The sequence below is a fragment of the Primulina huaijiensis genome, chromosome 3 (genome assembly GCF_012295235.1).
Source record: "Primulina huaijiensis isolate GDHJ02 chromosome 3, ASM1229523v2, whole genome shotgun sequence".
Taxonomy (NCBI): domain Eukaryota; kingdom Viridiplantae; phylum Streptophyta; class Magnoliopsida; order Lamiales; family Gesneriaceae; genus Primulina; species Primulina huaijiensis.
The window spans coordinates 25,536,016-25,557,352 of record NC_133308.1 but is presented as its reverse complement, the minus strand read 5'-3'; the positions used below and the strand labels follow the sequence as shown (position 1 = coordinate 25,557,352).

Sequence of the window (21,337 nt, the reverse complement as noted above, 5' to 3'; positions counted from 1 at the left end):
GGAGCAAGGGCGCGCATATGCGCGATGCGTCCAGTAGCTAAAGTAAATTTCCAGAGAATGTGGCGCACATGCGCGAAAGACGAACGCGCATATGCGCGAGAAGCCAAGCGCCATGTCCAGAGAACCTCGCGCATATGCGCCGAGGGAAGGCGCGCATATGCGCGAGAGCTGCCGAGATACACGCGCCGAGACATATGGTCTCGCGCATATGCGCCGAGTGATGTCGCGCATATGCGCGAGACGTGTTGCATGAAGGATTATGCCACGTTCTTTAGCCATGCAATTGATATATATAAAAGTTGCATTCCTTCAATTCCATGGCAAGGAAATCGAGAGAAGCTCCGGGGAGACTTGCCAAAAAATCCTTACGCCTTTTATTGTCAAAATTTGAAGTTTACGAAAGATCCGTCCGTCCGATTTTGAATCCGACTTCAGTACTGTGTTCCTATCGACGCAGGCTACAACTTGACGTAAGTTTTGCTACGTTGTGATATGTTTTGAAATTATGATATTGTCAGAATTGAACAGAATTCATGTATGATGTTCTTGACATAGTAAACATCGTAGAATCGAAACCGGACTGAAGAATAGATACCGTATAGAATTATTATGATTTTCGGAAGGAATTGACTGAGATTTGATATCAGATTTGTATCATTACTGATTATGAATTGAGATTTGATTATTGTTATGTGTTCTGGATTTACTGATCAGTATATAATGGAAGTCAGATCGAAGAACAGATTGTGTATGCGATTGTTATGATTTTCCGACCTAATATGATCGAGATTGTATATATATATTGGAGACTATGATCGGTTATTGTTGAGACTATGAGTTGTACCGATATTGATTATGAGCCGTGTTATTATATCTGTGAGGGTGAGATTGACGGGGTTATTGAGACTGTATTATTATGCCGTCGAAACATCAGCAGATTGACATGTGATCATATTCAGTATTTATTGAGATTGTATTGTGGTACCGTATGTCTATTGACATTGATCAGATTGTGTTTTGATTTGAGTATTGATCAGAACAGGTTTTGAACTGAGTTATAGACTGATATTGTCTCTATTCGATATTATCATTGCCAGATTGGGTATGGACATAGTTGAATTCGAGACTTCGTCTTCGTCGGACCGAGAAGATAAATGTATAAATTAATGTTGAGTTGAGATTGCACAACTAGAGCGACGTTTGACTCGAGTTTCCCTAAATCACATACTTTATTTTATTGCATTTATATTTGCAATTAATGAATGAATTGATATGCTTGTTCTATTGATATATAGATAGCAGGTATTAAATGATTGGTCTTGTGACAGAAGTGCCTGATAGTGATAGAAGCGTCACTGGCACATTGCAAATTGTCACAGGATAGGAATATGGCAGAAGTGCCATAGTCTTTGACAGATAGGTCAGGACATTGGACGTTTGGTCATATCGAAGTGGATAGAATTGGAGTTGCTTCTATTACTGATGTTCGATATGGAAAGGGCCAAAGTCTGTTAATAAGAACGTACAACCACCCCGATCGGGAGTGTAGGTGGGTGGATGTTCTTATTCTGATCGGGATCCCTAGATTAGGACTGAGTCGAGTCTGAGTCTGAGAATCACGGAGAGTGATTCCTTGATTGCTATTGATTTATGTTCCTGATTTTGGTAAATGTTTAGAATATGACTTTTTATTGATATTGATCCATGTTTCGGATTGTTATACATGCGACGAGTACTTAATTCATGTTTTGATTAGGATGCATGTTATGAATATCTTTTATATGCTTTTACATTGATTATATGATTGCATGTGTACATGGTTTATACTGAGAATATAATTCTCACCGGAGTTATCCGGCTGTTGTCTTGTTTGTATGTGCATGACAACAGGTGGGACAGGATCAGGGTCAAGAAGAGAACGAGACAGGACTAGTTAGAGTGGAGGCTCCAGACTTGGCTTAGAGATAGGGTTGGACACTGGATATTAGATGTTTAAACCTAAGTTGAATAAATGTATGTGGTACAGGACTTGTACTTTTATATACTGAGATGTATAAATGTTTTATTTCACTACGTTCCGCAATTAAAAAAAAAAATTAGACCCTGTTTATGATAATTGATTAAATTGTCCCAATGATGATTAAGAATATGATTAGCGTCCGGGTCCCCACATATATTCCCTATAACTTTCTTATACCTAGCTTCAAAGATCTGTAAAGAATGTGTCTGAGTTATATCATACACAAATGTAGACCTCACAATGTTATTTTTCATTTAACATGTCTTTTTTCTTTTAACTACTTTCTTTGTTTTAACATTGTTGTTGTTCAAAATGCAATGCATGTAAAATTATACATATAAAACCCAATAAATTATATAATTCACGAAAAAAAATTTATTACTTTCTTCGTAAAACAACAAAGTAAACCATAGAATTTTGAAAAACCAATTACCACCAACACTAACCAAAATAAATAAATAAATAAATATAACGATCTCAATAAGAAGAAAAATGGAGAAATTACAGTTCGACAATCATTTATCTAGTACTGTAGTAAAACAAATAAAATACAAAATTTCACATCGCTCTAATCTTAAATTCACTTTGATTAAACTATAAGCATCCTGGTACACCAATTTAAATTAAATAAATTTAATATAAAACTATTACTACTCTCAAATTAAATCTCAATTCGTATATTATTCACTATTGATATCAAAATAAATCCCAGCTCTGATATTACTAACAATTTTTTAAAAAAAATTTCAGCTCATTTTCAAATTTTTTTTTTCAAATGAAAAGGACATTTCATTAGCATATATATATTTTTGTTTTATATCCCACTTCTTTTTATACTAAAGTATTTAACATTTTAAAATAAGAAAGCAAAAAATGGTGTCTCAAAATAATCAAGAAAAGTTACTTAAACCACATGTTATACACCTCAACCAAGGAGTTGATAATTAGTTTATTGATCAATATTAATTAATTAATTAAATTTAATATTTGGGGAAATAAGATAAGAAAATTAAAATTATTATAGTAAAAACATACATCATAAACAACGTTTATATAATAGTGATGTTTCATATTATGAAATTAATTAAATATTTTGATTGAGTTAATTACACAATAGATATAAATTGGAGTTTATTACAAAAAAACAACAAATCAATAAAGCTAAACAAAATTTTCTTAAGAAAAACCAAAGGAAAATTCCACCACAAACGATGCATAAATTTTTTAAAAAAATTATTCGATGGTGTGTTATATAATTAATGGGGAAATATTGTTTAGTCTTAAGCTAAATTATTAAAAAAAAATTTAATGCATTAATAAAGCACATGAAATGGAAAAAACAGCCGCAAAAGAAAATAAATACGCAGGTTAGAGAAGAGAAAATTGGAAAATTTTAATTAATTGAAACACATTTATTTATAATAGTTATATTTATAATCATGATTATAATATCAAAATTCAGTGAAGCACATGAAATAGAAAAAACAGCTTACAAAGGATAACAAATAAAGAAAACAAATATGCATGATAGACACGGCAAATTGGAAAAATTTTAATTGAAACTCATATATTTATAACAGCTATAGTTTATATTTATAATCATAATTAAATATAATTATAATTATAAAATCAAAATTCAATGAAGCACATGAAATGGGAAAAACAGCCTTCAGAAGATAACAATTATGCAAGATAGAGATGGACAAATTAAAAAATTCACAATTGAAACTCATATTTAAAATTATAATTATAAATATAATATCAAAATTCAATGAAGCACGTGAAATGGATAGAGATGGACAAATTAAAAAATTCACAATTGAAACTCATATTTAAAATTATAATTATAAATATAATATCAAAATTCAATGAAGCACGTGAAATGGAAAAACTACATAAGGGAAAATTGAAAAAGTCACAATTTAAACACATTTAATAATAATAATAATAATAATAATAATAATTATAATTATAATAGAAATAAAGGCCACATTCAGTCATAATATAAGAGTGCGTCCCCAGAGGGATTGCAGTATATCAGTTCAATCTGTGTTTCTTTAAGAAATAACATATGACAACAAAACTCAAAACTCAATAAATTATATTTGCTAATTAGAATAGAAAATGAAGTGAGAAAAAAATCAATCCTTTCCTAAAAGCATCAGCAAGGATCAATTATATTTTGAATCAACAAAATTTCCATCCCTATACTCTTTAAAGTCCTATGGCAACAATGACTTCAATTGCACGCTAAATAGATCGGCGAGAGCCCCACGTACTTCCATCTGATGAACGAGAACTTGTCATTAGTTTTATATGATCATATACAAAAACATCTAATGATTGACAAAGGTCTCGAAATTTCAATAGTCGACGAGACTCGCGAATTTTACCTGGTCGCAGCAAACGAGTTTTGTAATCAAAGGATAAAAAACTCGGAGATGATTTTTGAAAATCTTGGGCTCCATATTGCACATTCCTTTTAGCACCTGGAAAATCATGAAATAAACATCAACTTGCAAGCCATACCAAGATACGCTGGAAAGAATATTAATATTTTTCTATAAATGTAATTGTAGCTTATAGTTTGGCATTGATAATAGGAGAGCCAGCGTACTAGGAGAGCCAGCTTATGGGGTTTGCCATTAATTGAGACACGTTGCTCTCAGTTCTGTTGGATTTCGTGTAACCCAACAAATATGTCGCATATTTATATGTTGCATGACACATGTTTTACCGTTTTGAAATATTATGCATGAAATATCATATTGGGCTTCATATCTTTCGAGATATTCCTCGTTTGTTGGGGCCGCTAAACCCTTTTCTATATTACAGACGGTTAGGTATCGATCGCTACAGTGTCCGACGGGACCCGCATACTATGATGACCCTGGACATTGTAGGTACACGTATTAACAATGTGCGTGGGAGCCAAAACATTTCTATGGCTTATCAGAGACTACACATTCAGGCTCCTCTAGACTGAGCATGAGATTCTTGACTTGATCCTTGATATCCGAGCACACTGCATTTCACATGCATCATATCAGTTTGTATACTAGTACATTCTCGTATTGGAAGATTTTTGCTCACGTCCTTGTTTTCATCTTGGACACCCCATTCCACGATGAAGGTCTTAGATTGGATGGTTCGGACAGCCAGGACTGTGGCTAAAGCAGTTGGGTTTTCGGTAGTGATCCAGTGTAGATTTTATTTAGTTTCTCGTATTCTCGTGCATGATTATGATTTTGATATGGTTGTATTAACGTTTCAGACTGAGATTATTATTTTGTTTTCGTTTAGATGATAAGATGATTAAGTTATTTGGTTTCCGTTTCCGTTGTTTAATTGTTGTTATTAAGTTTTGATCACGCATGCTTTTAGTCTATTCAGTAGTGGCTCGGGTAAAGTCGCCACATTGAAACTGAAATTGTTGAAGGAGGACAGTAAATTGCTAAAATAAGGACAAGTCTGCTCGAGGATCAAAATTCCAAAATATCTGGTACAGCATAAAAATGCCAAATCATATAAAGATTTCAAGATTTACCCAACTCCCAATTATTATTGAACTTAATATTCAACCTATAACCCCCATCTTGGTATACTCATGCGACAAATGTACTGAACTATTTATGGCCCCAAACAGATGGCATTATGTCAGTAACCCCACGCCAAAGCCAAAATCTTTTTAGTACAGGTAATCCATGAATGCGATTAAGTATTGCAAGATTACAATTCATACCTTCACTACTACAGGAGATCGCAATTCTAGGACATGATGAACATCCATGTTTGTGGTCTCTTCCATGCTAGATTGAAAATCAGATGCCTCTCTCAGCACCTGTTCACAGAAGGAAACGAGCTTCCCTTCAGCTACTTCTCCAAGTTTCTCTTCTTGGACCTGTTCCTCCTTCTCAATCTTAACGGCTGCTGTTGTCTTCTGTAGAATATCCAGATAGATGCACGTTCCTGCCAACTCCTGGCGTAGAAGATTTAAAGGTGGTCTATCCAGGAAAAACTTGTAAGTCAAAAATGATTGTCCCATGGAAGTACCCAACTCAAAGTTAGACACAAATATGAAATTACAAGGTAAAAGAAAATATAAGCCAACCTTTCTGCTGCGATTTGGTGCATTTGCAATCTAAGGTTTGTGTATGAATTGTACGATGCAGCAAAATCCAGAATAGAGAACAAAACTTCCATCAAGGTGATCTTCTGCTGTGTATTCAATTTGGTCCAATATCTCTTCTGTAATATCAAATCAGGTCAATGGAAAACATGCTGCACATAATATCCTCAGAGTATCATTGTAATTCACTAATCATCCCTTCACAACACTAAGCAGAAGCTCACGCCATAAGTAAACGTCATTTTAATCAGAATTAAAGTTCACCGATGTTAAACAATGGAACTAGTTGGTAATGTTCTATGAATCTCCAAATAACCCAGACACATTCACAGATCAACTGCCGAAGGGTCGTGGCAAAAAGTAGATGTTCAATTATTTTGTAGCTCTATTCGAAGAACATGGCCAAGGGAATCCAGAAAAAAGTGAATGGCAGATTTCATCATTCTTACAGAGTTAGGATCGACCAGTCAGATGGAGAGTAAGTAAAAGAACTTATTCTAAAATGAGAAGCTCGAGAAACTGATTCATCATACCTGAATACTATCGATGGCACCTAAAAGTAACAACTGGGTGATGCATTTACTCCTGATGGTTCCCAACATTAGACTTTCCTCGTCCTCTCTGGAATCAGACTCCATGATAGCGCCAGGAAACTTGGAAAATGAGAAATAAGTCATCAAAACCAGTTTCATAACAGGCCGTGTTTCATCTCCAACGCCTTAAAAAATTGCTTGTGTGTCTTTTTTTTAATTAAAAAAGGAACATCTAAAAGTCAAATTGTTGTACAAAAGAAATCAATTTTCACAGCTATCAGCACTCGCCTGATAACACTACAGTCAAGACACAAATTTCCGTTTAAATAAATAGCAATTTTATCAAGCTTTTCACTATGTTCAAAGAATATCTGCAGAAATCCGATAAGTCAACCTATGCCACCAAGGACATTGACCAGGAAGTGAGTTACAAGATCACGTGCAGCCCTCTCTTCAACAAGATCCAACAAGTAGTCGAGTCTTATCCACTTCTCTCAAACGTTCCAGCCCAACACACATACGTGTTTCAATTTCAAAGTATTTTTAGTTTCTAAACATAGCAATTTTAAGGTCCTGAGCAATTTAAGCATAAACAGCTCCATAAATCTGGTTTTTTCCTCTTATTAACCTAAAATATAGTATGCATGATCTAACAGTCAGATGAGTTTCATTTATTAAAGGTTTCTCCTCAAGGAACTGAGTTGTGTCATAAGGTAAAAACAATGAGCAAATACTAAGTAAAATAAAAAGCTTTGCAATTGCGTTTGAGAAAATTACTGGGACATCCAACCAATATTATGAGTTAAAAAAAGTTCATTAGGGACAAATAAAGTAGCCAGAACGATTATATTAACATCCATAAAACTATAAATGCAGCACGAACCTTGGTTGGAGAAGACGGTACCATTATATCAGAAGTTCGATGTTTTGGTTTTGAGGTAAAACTTCTCACAAACACATTATCCATCATGTTTCCCATGATCTTTTGTCCAAATGTTTGATTGCGTTGAAGGCCACTGCCATCTGAAGCTCTTCCCAATGGAGATGGCAAGCCTACGTAAAAGCATGTTACTCAACTCAGTTTTGGAATAACCACTTTTACTATTTGAAGTGTTAATGCCTTTACCACAATTTATTTAACAAAGAAAATTTACATGAGACAACCTATGTACTAACCTTCGGCTCCTCCCAAGTCTTCTTGGTGCAGATTTTGTTGATTGTTATCCAACCCATTACCGTCAACACTGGCAATCAAGGATGCTCTCCCTATTGTAGTTCCATTTTCATGAAAGGGTTGCTGACGGTTATAGGATAACTCACTGCCACCAGCTGTGGGGGAGTGGTTGTCCAAGTCTCTAGTGAATACTTTATGCTGCTTCGTGTTCTCAAAACCCAAATCGTTGAGAAGCTCAAGAGGTTGCGTCGTGTAGGAAGCGTCCCTGGGCAGAAACAGTCAGAAAAGTTGCATAAAATTTAACGTACAACCAAAAGAAGGAAAAACAAGAAAATAGCAATTTATAAACCATTGAAAGAGGAAACAGATGAAAATACAAAAATGTGAGTGCAGGGCAGAGAGGATACACCTTATGCTTTTCAATAAAGTATCCCAGTCATGATCACTGAATTGGTGCCCTCCAACTTCAATGAGATGCACTAAGGCGCCCAAAGATATTGAAACTACTGATTGATCTGTTTTCTTGGCACAATCTAACAGTAAACTGAGCAGTGGGGGTAGCATAAAACACACATCCTATATGATGGAGACATCAACTGTCAGCAGACAATTTAAATGCAAATAGAGTTCTAATGTAACATTAAATAGGTCTTTAGGGATCAGAAATATGGGCTACAAGCCAAGGAGAACTGCATTTTCTTTTATGATTTATCATTCCCAAACTTAAAGCAAACAAGAACACATGATCAGCAAAAAGATAGTAATGCCACAACTCCTCGCTCCCATTGTTAAAAAGCATAATTATCCAAATGCGTAGGACAAATAATTTGTGAAGTCAATTTGACAGGTAGGACCGTGAGAAAGGATATACAGGCCGAGATAAGACACTGATGGACAATCGGGTATAGAAGAAACAATAATTTAAGCAGCTTCTCCCAATTACATATAAGAATATGCTTGGAACGCAGAATGCTATGACAACAACAATTGTGGGAAAAATTGTAAGAAGGAAAAAATCCACTAAAATTAAGCATGACAGAAATGGCTATATAAAATATGAGAAACAGTTTTCAGCAGCATAAATTTGTTTATCAACTTCATAGCAATGTCACAACAATAAGCGGAGGCAGATTATTATTGCCTTTAACAATAATAAGTTCTGATCGAACACAAAATAGTTCATGAATTTCATGCCGTTATGTTCTTCTTGCCTACAACTGCAATTACTAACGTTTCTAGCAGAAACAGGTACGGGAAAAGCCAACGAATCTAATTAAACACCAAATGGACCGATAACAGGGTACTATAGAAAAAACACGCTCTGCAGCACCATGTATGAGAATAACATGACTAATAACAGTTAGCAATATTTCAACTGCATGGCTACCTTGTAAAATGTGTTGAATAGGTTGCATAACAACTGGAGCGAATGAACACTGCTTTCCCGTAGCCACTCATCTGCAGCAGATTCGAAACTCTCTTTTCCAGCATGTCTCACATTATCGAAGATGGGAAACAGGACTCGTTGGAAAATATTCTCCCAAAATGAAGGCGAGAATTTGCTACCCCTTTCATTCAGCAAATCAAACAAAACCTCAAGGGCACAGTTTCTAACCTCTGGTCTAGAGTCAGACGTGAGGTCAGAAAGACCAGCCAGCATAGGGAACCAATAATGCTCAGTCACATCAATTGTGTCCTCTGCATCGGTATCGATAGGTTTGAGGGCACCGCCTGGTATAAGACCCTGGATATGACGGGAAAATCAATCGCTGCTCGTATACTCCCTTTTGTGGATACAAAATCAACTTACAAAATTTCTGAAATCATTTAAAGGCTGATTTGTAGAAAGAATGAAACAAAACATTTTTTTTTCACATGAAAAATGAAGCTGCAACAGAAGTCTACAGATTAATTTTCTTGTTCAGCGCTATTTTCTTTCTTTTCTATTCCCCCCTCTTTTCAGGATAGGGTTTATGATCATTGATCACGCTCTGGGAAAAAAGAGTGGAGAGGTTATGATATATAAATATTTAACTTTTAAACATGAAAGCCTCTGAAGCCTGCTAAAATTGACAGCTAACCATGATCATCCACCTATTTTTCAAGATTTTCCCAGAATTCCAAGAAAAAAAGTTCAGCAGAAATATGAAACACACATGCCCAATACTTTATTACTCTAAAAGCAAGAGACGAAAATAGAGAACAATAAAGCAAATATGTGTGTGTGTGTGTGTCTGTGTGTACTAGATGCGAAGTTAAAAGGAATAATTCTGGCAAAAAGGATCTCCACAACATAATAGTCATTTTCAACATAAAATGGAGAAAGAAAATGTACACAACTAAGCAAAGAAAAGAGGAAGATCAGTAACATAAGTAACAAAAACACGTCACAAAAATGCTCCCTTCCTCATTCATCCAACATGTATGACTCTACAAATGTAGAAATAGACCAGTTACATTTGCCCCCCATGTTATGCAGAAAAATATGCAGCTTTTATGAAATGATACGGAATAAGGATAGTAGAATATGATAAAGTAGCATAATGTAGAGTGTGAATGATGGAATATAAATTCAAGTAAGTAGCCACTAATCAAACACAAATTAGATTACTATTACTGGGCTAAAAATCCACCAAAGTTTTCATTAATTACTACATCTTTTTGACAAGTTAATTAAGAAGAGGGAGATTACACGTGACAGACAATGGCTACTGATACACATGACAGAATCATAGTCTAGGTAAATTAACAAGCTATATATTTAAAAACAAACCTCTGCAAGACGATCCTCGCATATACGAAGGAGAGCAATGGCTTTCAAACTTATGCGGTGAGAAGTCTTATTATTCGCAAATCCAATAAGGCAGTTGACACAATCCATAAAGCAATCTCCAACAACCTGATCGAAGTGCTCCAAGATAACTGCACCAATCTTCGGTGTAAGAAATATTTCTAAAAAATTTCCAAACCAGTGTAAATTTTATTTCATGAGGAGACAAGCAGAAAATTTTGATTCCAACCTTGTTCCACATTCTCAAATGCACTTTCAACAATGGGTTCCATGTCATCATCAGCAGCAGAGGTGAAAATCATGAACACACTTCGCCAGCCGGACTTTATGCTTCCAACTTTAGACTTTATCATCTGTTGTCCAAACAAGAATATGTTTACCTCAAAGCAACATAAACACAAGAGACTTTGAATAATTAATACAATCAGGTATACATACTTGAACAATGCAATCGACTATTAGCCTTCGTATAGTTTCGCTTCTGCTGCTTCTCATAAGCACGACAAATGGCTTTAAAATATCATTCTGAAAAGTGAAGTTCGCAAGTTCAGAACGCTCCAAATATTTCATACCAAGTTGCCGTAGAGAATCTATGGCATACATAGCAACTTTTTCATCAGGATGGCTACCGGCAAAGATAAAATGATGCGCTAAGACGGACCATATTCTAGCCCAAACCTGGAAATTGATTAAAAAAAACAAATTATAAGTCTTGCAAACACATATAACATCCTTATCACTTTGACGATCCACATAACCGACTTTCAGGAGTTATAAGGCACGTGGATTGCGCAGACAGCATATGACAAATGACTAATCTAAAAATACAACACATATAATATTTGGATTAACTCCATTTTCACTTACATTAACCGATTTTTTCTCAAGATTACTCTATTAAGTTCTCTTGGTGGTCATTAAGTATAATGTCCTAGAACAAGTATCATGATTCAGGGGATAAAAGTGACCAACTGAAAGCATTAAGCTAGCTGGATGGCATATGCAGCATTATTTTGACTGAGAAACCAAGTTAGTATCAGAATAAAATTGCTATGAACATAAACTCTTATCAGGTGAAGAAATTACCATTCGAATACGGGCCATATTGTAATAACTTATTTCAACAACCTTTTGCAGGCTAAAAACACGAGCAGGAATTTGTTTTAATTCCTCAGCTGACACACTACACAAAGCAGTAAAAAATTCAACTACTGATTCACTGGGCAGCTTGATGCTATTCACAAACACTTGTTCTGTTGGTTTGCCTGCCAGGTCCCTCAGAGATTGAAGAATTGCATCTCTAGAGATTTGATTTGCTCCTTGCATGACAGTTGCAGCCATAGCAGGTGATGAAACTGCATATTCAAGGCGGGAAACACATTCCAGAACAGCATGCCAAGAGTCTTGAAGAGCATAGATCTCAATATCACATAAACCCAGCAACACACGCAGTGCTTCAACATTTTTAGTACGCATATCTCTTGGTGCATGTAAGAAATTATACCTGCAAATCATTTCAAAAGAATACTGATGACCAAGCTTATCCTCTACATACAACATATAAAGCTAGCATGTCCTCTGCTGTTATAACATACTCTATCCAATTAAATTATAACAGTTTTTAGCTGCACAAATTTTCAAGTTACTTATCATACTTGATCTCAGAGCCAAAACCCTGTTTTTCCTTGCAACTGTTCAAAATTTATCACCTGGGTAAGATTATCTCTTCAACGACGGAAAAATATTATGACCAGGTCTCAGAAATCTCTCTTCAGTTTCTTTGTTTCTATCAATGTCAACTGATAATTTTGACCATCTCTTCGTCACAATAATTATTTTTCTCATCAAGAACTTGTATTATGTAATCTATGGTTCAACTGATATATGGAATAATCAATATACTATGTCATACTGCTAGACTGTTAAATATAATAAGTGAAATAGGAAACCAAGTTCTAAAAGAAATGATTTACACACTTAATATATGCACAAGGGGAATCTAAATTAAGCTGAAATGATAAGAGCACAGGTGAGACATAAGCAATGACCAGACAAACATAGCAAGACAAGTTTATATTAATGCGAGAATTACCTTATTAGAGATGTTAAAAATGCGTATCTCATGGTATCCATCCCGAGGGCATGTGTTAAGTGTATACCATCTCTGAATCCTTCCATACAGAGACCAATCCTTGGTTTGTTGTCTAGTTCACCCATGGTAACAGCAAATGTAGCAAGTAATGGCCATCCTAAAGCTTCAAGCATGGGACGTACAAGTTCAATACTATGCGAAGTGTAAAAGACCCCCCTCTTTCCCCCTTGGTCCCTAATAAGAACCTGTGTTTGCTTGATAATTGCCTCATTCTCTACCTTGGTGTCAGTTGACGAGCTCCTTTTGGGGAGAGCCAAATTGAGAATATTGACAAGACGACCTCTCTCCTCAACTTCAGGCTTTTGCTTACTGTTTTTCAAAATTCCAGCAGGGTCATCTTTCATTTTTATCTCTTCTTTAACAATGGAATCATAAATCTCCTCTAAGAGTTCCTGAGGAGCAGACTCATCTGCATCATTCATGGCATTCATACGTATGAAATCACTTTTGGACATTTTGGGCCAAACCATTGGATTATGAGCATCAGTATTCAACATTATAACTGCATAAGCAAGGACATAAGCTGTATCTGCATTCTTAAACAGACCGGGATTGTCTGCACAGTAGCTGCCAAAATATCGCAAATGTTAAAGGCTGAATGAAATAGACTTACTAACAATTGCACTGTCCCAGTGATGGAAAATGAAAAACATCAGTTAAATTTGCACAATCAAAACTACCTTATATCAGTCAATAGTTACTCAACAAAGAAACCTATAACTCAATTCTCCCTTTGGAGAACAGGGGTGACCAGTAGAGAGCATGGAATACTTCACATAGGAATATGCACCTTTCAATGCAATGGTTTTTCGCTAAAAGATTTCAGCTTCGTAATCACCAAGTTATGGCCATAATTGTCAAAAGCGCAAGGCGCATTAAAATGCTCACACGTCCTGGTGCTTATTACGGAAGTAAAGCACACTAAATAAAATATTATAAAAAAATAAAAATAAAATCAATTTATTTTAAAAAATGTGAAACATGAGATATCAAATATTAAATCATTATCATTTTAATCTTCATAGTATCAAATATTAAAATGTGAGGGCAAAAGGCAGAGGCAATGTGGGGCAGAGGTGACATGGAGGATAGGAGACCAGATACTAGGGTTTTCTCATCTGTCAGATTTTTTTAAAACAAAAACTGTTTTTCTATGAAACGCAATAAAGCGCAAAAAAAAGGACATAAAAACGCGCTTCATGGAAGCCGTGCGCTTTGAGCTTAGACGCACGTTTTTTGCGCTTCTGACAACTATGGTTATAGCTCCTATGATTTTACTGCAGAGTCCTTACAGACTGTGTTGTAAACTAGGGGAAGTTTAAGAGCACATATCTGATAGACAAGATACAACACGGGATTTTTTCTTAAACTAAATGAGAAAGGCATATTTTCTGTTATTGTGAGTTAAAATGTTTAGCAATTTTGTGCCCAAAAGTGCAACAAAAGTTTCAAGGCTATCATACATTTGTTGCTCAAAGTAAATCCAGTTTATTTTGAGATGGTCAAATATTTTATACATCAAACACTCTATTTCTCTCCAGCAGAGACTGGTTGGTATAGATAAGCAAAATACCTACCGTTCTGCAAACTTTTCCATTATGCGATCTATCTTCTGAGCTTCTCCAGGAAGTCGAAACCCTTTAAGGAATTCACGAATTGCAAAAGAAAACTTCATTCCAGAAAAATGCATGGAATCCACATAAGCATTCATAACAGCAAGGGGGAACTCCTCGTGCTGGCCTAAGTAATCACCAAGCATTACCTAACAAACTCAATCAGTTATAACCCTAGCAACTTGAAGCTATAAATCCAAGAGCAAAACATTTAATCTACCTTGTCTAAGTTGGGAGTATTTCGGAGAAACTGAGCGACTGAAGCTGGACTGTTCTCCACCAACCCGCTGGATAACAAATTCTGTATGCCCTTCCCAGGCTGCCTATTGAACTGCGAATATTCAAAATGATGGTGGAGTCACCAAAAATAACTGAAATTATATTTGTAAAACTGAATAACTAAAAAGTATGATTTCCATGAATGATGATCATTAGATAGAAACAAGACTGCAGATCTACACACCTCAAAGATTACAGCTTCAATGGTAGATTTATGAGCTTTCAATTTCTCAAAGTTGCTCACTGAATCTTCCCTACTTTTATATTCATCTGAATCTCTAGGAAAAACCGTTTCCTCGAATGATTCTTTACCCTTATTTTGCTTCTCCAACTCTTTATGAGACTTCTCCCAATCCACTAATGATTTAAGCATGTTTACAAGACCCTAAAAATGTCAAGAGACAAGTACAATCAGCTAAATGGGCCAGTGTGGGACATTAAAAACCTACCAACAATAAAATCAATACAGGCAAAGCATAAGATATACCTGAAGTGATGAAGTTTTAATAGATCCTGTCTGGGATGCAGTAGCGGACTTTGGATCAGAATTTTGAGTACCTTGAGCAATTTTTGATAATGTGGTAACCTAAAGGAAAAGACGTCATATACACAGAATTTTAAGATAAAATGCAAAAGAAGTGCAACTATTAACAATAAACATACCACTCGTTCAAACAAGTTTGGGGCTTTGAGATCACAATCATAGTTCACATAAAGGTCAACAAGCATCTGAGGATCCTTGCAGACTTTTTCCAGCATCCTGGCAATTTTGATAGAAAGGCGAAAATATAAGAAACTGAAACTTGAATATTAGTCAATAAGATCACCTCACGTTTGCTTGCACTCCCATTCTCCAGGGTGGTAAACAGGTAGCAGAGTAAAAATTCAAGTAACCTACAAACAAACAGCATTCAAATAGTGGAAACTAATATTCTTCGATAGAAAACAGCTTACCGAAGAACGACTAATCTTTGGTTAAAATCTGATCCATCCAAACATCGTAGAACGATCACAGGAAAGAAGACTCCAATTTCAGTCTGGAAAAGGATTGGTATACTCAGTCTAAAGAGGCAAGCAAACTCAAGCACTTCTTTTCTTATAAAGAAGATGAGTGAATTCATACCTTGAGACTTTCCCTAAACCGCAACAAAATAACAGCAAAAATTCCAGTTGCATACTGCCAAGGTGAAGAAATGAAGTTTTGGATGTCACGGAGGCCGATTTTCATACTTTGTTTAAGATCAAATCAAAGGAGAGTCGGACAACCTGAAAAATGGCAGGAGAGTGGGACACGGATGCTCGCAGTAATGCATATGAAAGGTGAGCTTTCATTGAGTCAATAAATTGAAAATTCTTTGCAAATGAGTGGCTGGCACCTTCCAACAAACCCTGCATTACACATGAAAAATTAAGTTTAATGGAAACAAGATGTTTGTTGCCTAGAACAATGTATGCTTTATTTTTACAAACAGAATTCTCAAAAAGAGCAACACTTTTTTTTCACTTATGCACTTCATCAATGCAATTCACATGTACACTAACACTTCCACACAAAGTAATATAACTGAAAAAGACTTAAATCATTTTCAAATTCCCATAAATCTGCCAACTCCACACATTGTTTTCCACTCATTTTAAGACATATATTCGCATTTTACAGCTCTGAATGTTGTTACTGCTGAAATAAGACAACTTTAATTTTTTTCGCTTAAAGAACATAGAATGCATAAGAGAACGTACTTTATAAATAATATCAGACTCATAGAGGTACAAGCCGATGGCATATGACAGAACGCAAACATAATCATGCAAGTAAAATGAAAAGGACGAGTTTCTCCCTTCATTGCCAGGGTGCTACTGCATAAATGCTTCTCATATGCAAAAAAATCTCCTAATCTAACCTGTAGAAGCTCCAGAGACAGAATGCGTGATTTGGTAGTAACTTCATCGCTATCCCCCTTCATCCCCATCTGCAAACACCTGATATTCAAACTGGTTGCAGAAAAACAAATTCGAAATACAACACGGAGAAGTTAGACATACAAACCTTACAGAGGGTACGGAAAAGAAGTAACGCATCACGTTGTCCGATAGTCATGCTCTCTAAGACCATTCCTCTGGTTAGCAATTTAAAGTTGGAAACAGACATAAAACAATCAGTTATGATCCGAGTAAGATGCTTAAGTATGTTTAAAGAAATTGTTGATAAATACAGTACTCTCTATGCTTCCCAATATTAGTGCACAAAATGAAGGAATTGCACCACAGAGCTTGTCCATAAACACTAATCCAAACTACGCAATACCAAACTCGGTATTATAGCATACCTTGTGGACTTTCCTCCATCTTCCATATCTACAGCCTTCTCAAGAACAGCCTCTAGACCCTAGAAGAAAGAGTTGACTCAAATCATTAGATAGAATCTCAGACATGGCAAACATATAAATCATTTGATAAAACACAATGACAGAAGCAAAGAAAACAAAATTTTCACCTTTATATCAGTGCCACCCACAAGGTTCTGAATTTCTTCATCAGAGGCAAGAGATATATTATTAATCTGTTTGGCAGATATCACATCGCCCAAAGTTGTGTCTGTGGCATTACGGTCACTTGATGAGACTTCTTCAATCATTGTGTTTGGCCTATCACTGGAAGAAGCTTCTTTAGATTCACGAGGATTTGATGATACCTGAATCACCAGTAGTAATTACTGCCAAAAGTTATATACTCTATTCCCATCTAACCCGTAGCACAACTTAAAAGAGATTCTGAGACACAATAATTCTTACACATACCTCATCAGTTTCCATTCGTCTAAAAATGATACCAAGCATCTGTGTTAGCATGGCTTTTGATGTGGCTTGGTTTATTGGGCTCTTGCTAAACAAAGAAACAGATCTCCATAAGCATTAAATCATCTATAAACCAAATTGAATATGAAAACTAAATAAGAAATACCTGTTAAGAGCAATATTATAGCAAACCCGAATGATTCCCAACAACGGTTCACCGTGAACTGAATCAGGAAAGGTGAAAATATCACAATTGATAAATACCAAGCCCTAATCAATCAAAACTGAACTAATATTTAATGAATTACGGCATTAATTTTAATATTTTATAATGTAATTTGGAAGCAAGATGAGAAATCTATGAAATATGGTGAGGACTCCATCCCTAAAAAAGCTGCTTCTAGGCCGCTCAGGCTGATGCAATTCCCAAAATTTTACATTATAACATGTACATGAATGATGAATCCACTCAAGCAAAAGGCCCTACAAATGGTGATCTGTGCAATTCTAATTCAACCCTGTTCTTATCAACTGGCTTAACTAGACCGCTCAGGCTGATGCAATTCCCAAAAATTTACATTATAACATGTGCATGAATGATGAATCCACTCAAGCAAAAAGCCCTACAAATGGTGATCTGTGCGATTCTAATTCAACCTGTTTTTATCAACTGTCTTAACTAGTGCAATGGGGGAACAATATTCAGGTTTTAGGATAAAGGTGCCAAAAAATGTGATGAATAAAGCTTGCAGATAACAGCGACAGAGGGAAATATGTGATAATAAGAAAATTGGGAAAAATATGAGCCAAAAGAAAATGTCATACCTCGCATCTTTGTGGATGCCACAGCAGTAAGCAGCACCTTCAATACTTGAAGAGCAGTGCTGCATTTTATCCCCAAAGGTTACACGTAGGAAATACTAAACTTACAAAAACATAAATCCGCTAAGTCATACCTATCTGGCGATGAATTATCCACACAACCGCAAACCATATTCAAGATATCTGTAAATAATTGTGAATTTTTACCACCATCAAGACCAGGGTCACCCTCTAGGTGATTGTATTCAATGAGTTTCTGAAAAGGAAAAGACAAGAATGGGGATATCAGTTATATGACTATCTCAGCCTCACATCTGGAATCATCTATCACAAATTTCTACCAGCTTCATATGTGTGACACTTTAATAAGGCATGCTGTTAATGCAACTGCTTATATTCGTTTTCAGCTTTTGGAGAGTACACATAAATATAAAAAGAAATCATGTAGACCACATCAACTATTTTAATATTAGAAAGTGTAAGAAACTTAAAAAACCTCTCCTCGGAAGGAACTTTTTAAAGCTCAAAACCAACAAACCACATGATCACCTACATGAAGGCAATCCAATGCAAGCTCCACGATTTTCATGTTCTTTGTTTCAAAAGCAAGCCTGAGTGGATTCAGAACGAGTTCAGCCTCAGTTCCTTGTAGAGTACTCCCTGCATTTGCCAAGACTGTTGCTATCGATCCACTATTGTTTGTAGACTTGACCTCCTCAGCAGCAGATGTAGATTGATCAGATTCCGCCCCAATTTTTTCAGCTCCATCATCAGATGCAGATAAACCACTAAAATAATATGTAGCAAAGCAATGAAACCATATGTGAGAGAACCTAAACAAACATTTATACCATAAAAGGAACACTCATCCTCGGGAAAATTCAACATCAAAGAAAATGAATAGAAAAAATATGGTGGAATCAAACCTGCCTCAATGCCCAAATTTTTTTTTTTGGGCAAATACATGCCACACTTTTTGTCACGAAAGGAAATAATCTGCACTACTCTCGTTTCATTAACACAACAATTAGTTTCTTAAAAAATATATATTCATGCAAGTTTGGAATTTGTAATACCTTGAAAGCACATGTTAGACCCCCCAAATTACATAGTCTTGTCATTGGTAAAATATAAAAAGCCAAAGGATGTAATTAAGGTTAATCCCAACACCATTTAGAGTTCTGCTGCTAAGTTTCAGTTTATTTGTGGGGGGGGGGGGGGGGGGGGGGNTCCTTCATTCAAGTCATGTGCTTGCACAAAACAATAATAAAGTTCTAGTGTCCTAGTTCTGATTCTCACTCCCTTTGATGTCACATAAAGGTACACGTAAACAAACACAAGAACAAAATTAAGTGGACTGTAGTTGCCAAAATCAAATTTTCAAAACTCTCACTGTGGCTAAAACACCTTTGATTTGGAGCTGTTGATAAAGCTTCCTTGGTCTCGCTGCCGCTCGGCGGCTGATTGAAATTTTTGCCACTGTCTGAAAGATAAAGCACATTAAACAATATACTCATCAACTCTTCAGATCCAGTTCTCATAAAAGGAAGCACAAACATGAAAAATGCTGCAACAAATTATCTCAGCAGGTAATTTGAAACATCAAATGTCAGCTAAAAGCTCTTCACACAGGCACACAAAATCTGCAAACTCGAAACCTAAAGTACTTTCTATTACCATAACTTATAACTATACATTTACTTCAGTATCATGGCAAATTTAAATTTTTGAATCAAATACTGTCGACCTCGTAGGAACACATAAAATCTTCTCTGGCTTCATAAACATTACCAAGCAATACTAAAATCAGTAAATCTAGCTTCAGAGCCATCTTCCTCCCACTAAACTAGAAATCCCACAAACATATACAAGAAATGCTACACAAGATTACATGAATCTGAAAGCGTGGTTTAGCGTTTGCATTGAAACTCACCTTGATAAATCTGAATAGACGACTGGAGAGCGGCGTACTTCTTGTTAGCACACTCCTTCATCATCGACTCAAATGCTCGCGTCACAAACCCTCCAGCAGCACCACCCGCCATTTCTCCTGGCTTTTTTTGACCTCAATTCAATCTACTACAAATCTCCCCCAAAAAGCAAATCCGCAACCAGATCAGATTGGATCGAAACAAAATGAAATCCACAATTGCTACTGCTACGAGGCAACTGATGAGAGATCTTGGGCTTTTCCAATCCCTAGGTGGAGATAAATTATCGGGAAATTTAGATTTTACCTGAATTTCCAACCTCTTTCTCACCTCAGAAGGTCAGAGATCTGGCATGGGAGAATGAACTTGGATCAGCGACCGGGCTTTCTGAATTAAATTCTGACAGGACACGCAGAAAAAAGGGCACACGTTTTATGTTTTCGAACACGTTTTTGGTCTAAATTAGGCCCTCTGCAGTTCAATTATCATCAAATAGAAACATAAACATCATTTTCTGACCTGTTTTTTTCTTTTTAAAGAGATAATAATAATTAAGCAGATTTGGTCCATGAGATCCAATCAAATTGGATATTTCTGTATCGACTCATTTTCCAGTCATTGATAAATAATTTGATGGATAAAACTAGTTTCTGATTTGAACCACGGGCAACTCACTGTCATATAATAAAGGGGTAAGAGAATAGGTTTGTTGCAAATTTCAGGTATTAACATACATTTCAAGCAGATTAGGATCAATATAAACCAACTCATATTAAATGTCATGTGATAGTTTTTTAAACATATAAAATTAGACAGATGATAATCATTTATTGATATAAAAAAATGTTATATAAATTAAATTTCGAGATCAAGACCCGTCAATATTCAAATAATTACTATAACTCACCAAAAAGACACTAGAAACAGTAAATAATCCTAAAAGAAACACATAATTATAAGCATATAATTAATCATGTTCATTCTACACAGGTTTTCTATATTTTGGAGAGTTTGTTCTCTCAGAATAAGTGAAACCATATATCGTCCAATGTGGCATCTCTTCAAGCATTCTATAATCGAGTTTGTTTCCCGATAAAC

General features: G+C 35.6%; 1 protein-coding gene across 1 annotated transcript; it reads right to left on the bottom strand.

Moving 5' to 3' along the window:
- Window positions 1-3,962: 3,962 nt before the first annotated feature.
- LOC140974048 (brefeldin A-inhibited guanine nucleotide-exchange protein 5) lies at window positions 3,963-20,690 on the bottom strand. The gene is made up of 34 exons (XM_073437263.1): window positions 20,546-20,690; window positions 20,242-20,387; window positions 19,716-19,791; window positions 18,862-19,096; window positions 18,443-18,564; window positions 18,312-18,370; window positions 17,653-17,710; window positions 17,490-17,574; window positions 17,186-17,383; window positions 17,019-17,077; window positions 16,739-16,808; window positions 16,593-16,661; window positions 15,958-16,080; window positions 15,815-15,868; window positions 15,646-15,728; window positions 15,355-15,451; window positions 15,179-15,277; window positions 14,876-15,076; window positions 14,633-14,743; window positions 14,377-14,561; window positions 12,740-13,366; window positions 11,734-12,151; window positions 11,086-11,325; window positions 10,877-11,000; window positions 10,630-10,778; window positions 9,244-9,600; window positions 8,266-8,432; window positions 7,859-8,121; window positions 7,566-7,735; window positions 6,683-6,802; window positions 6,132-6,268; window positions 5,763-6,024; window positions 4,414-4,509; window positions 3,963-4,305 (listed from the first exon to the last, which is right to left on the bottom strand). The coding sequence occupies exons 2-34, from the start codon at window positions 20,351-20,353 to the stop codon at window positions 4,243-4,245; spliced, it is 5,289 nt and encodes a 1,762-aa protein (XP_073293364.1). The 5' UTR covers window positions 20,354-20,387; window positions 20,546-20,690; the 3' UTR covers window positions 3,963-4,242.
- Window positions 20,691-21,337: the final 647 nt, after the last annotated feature.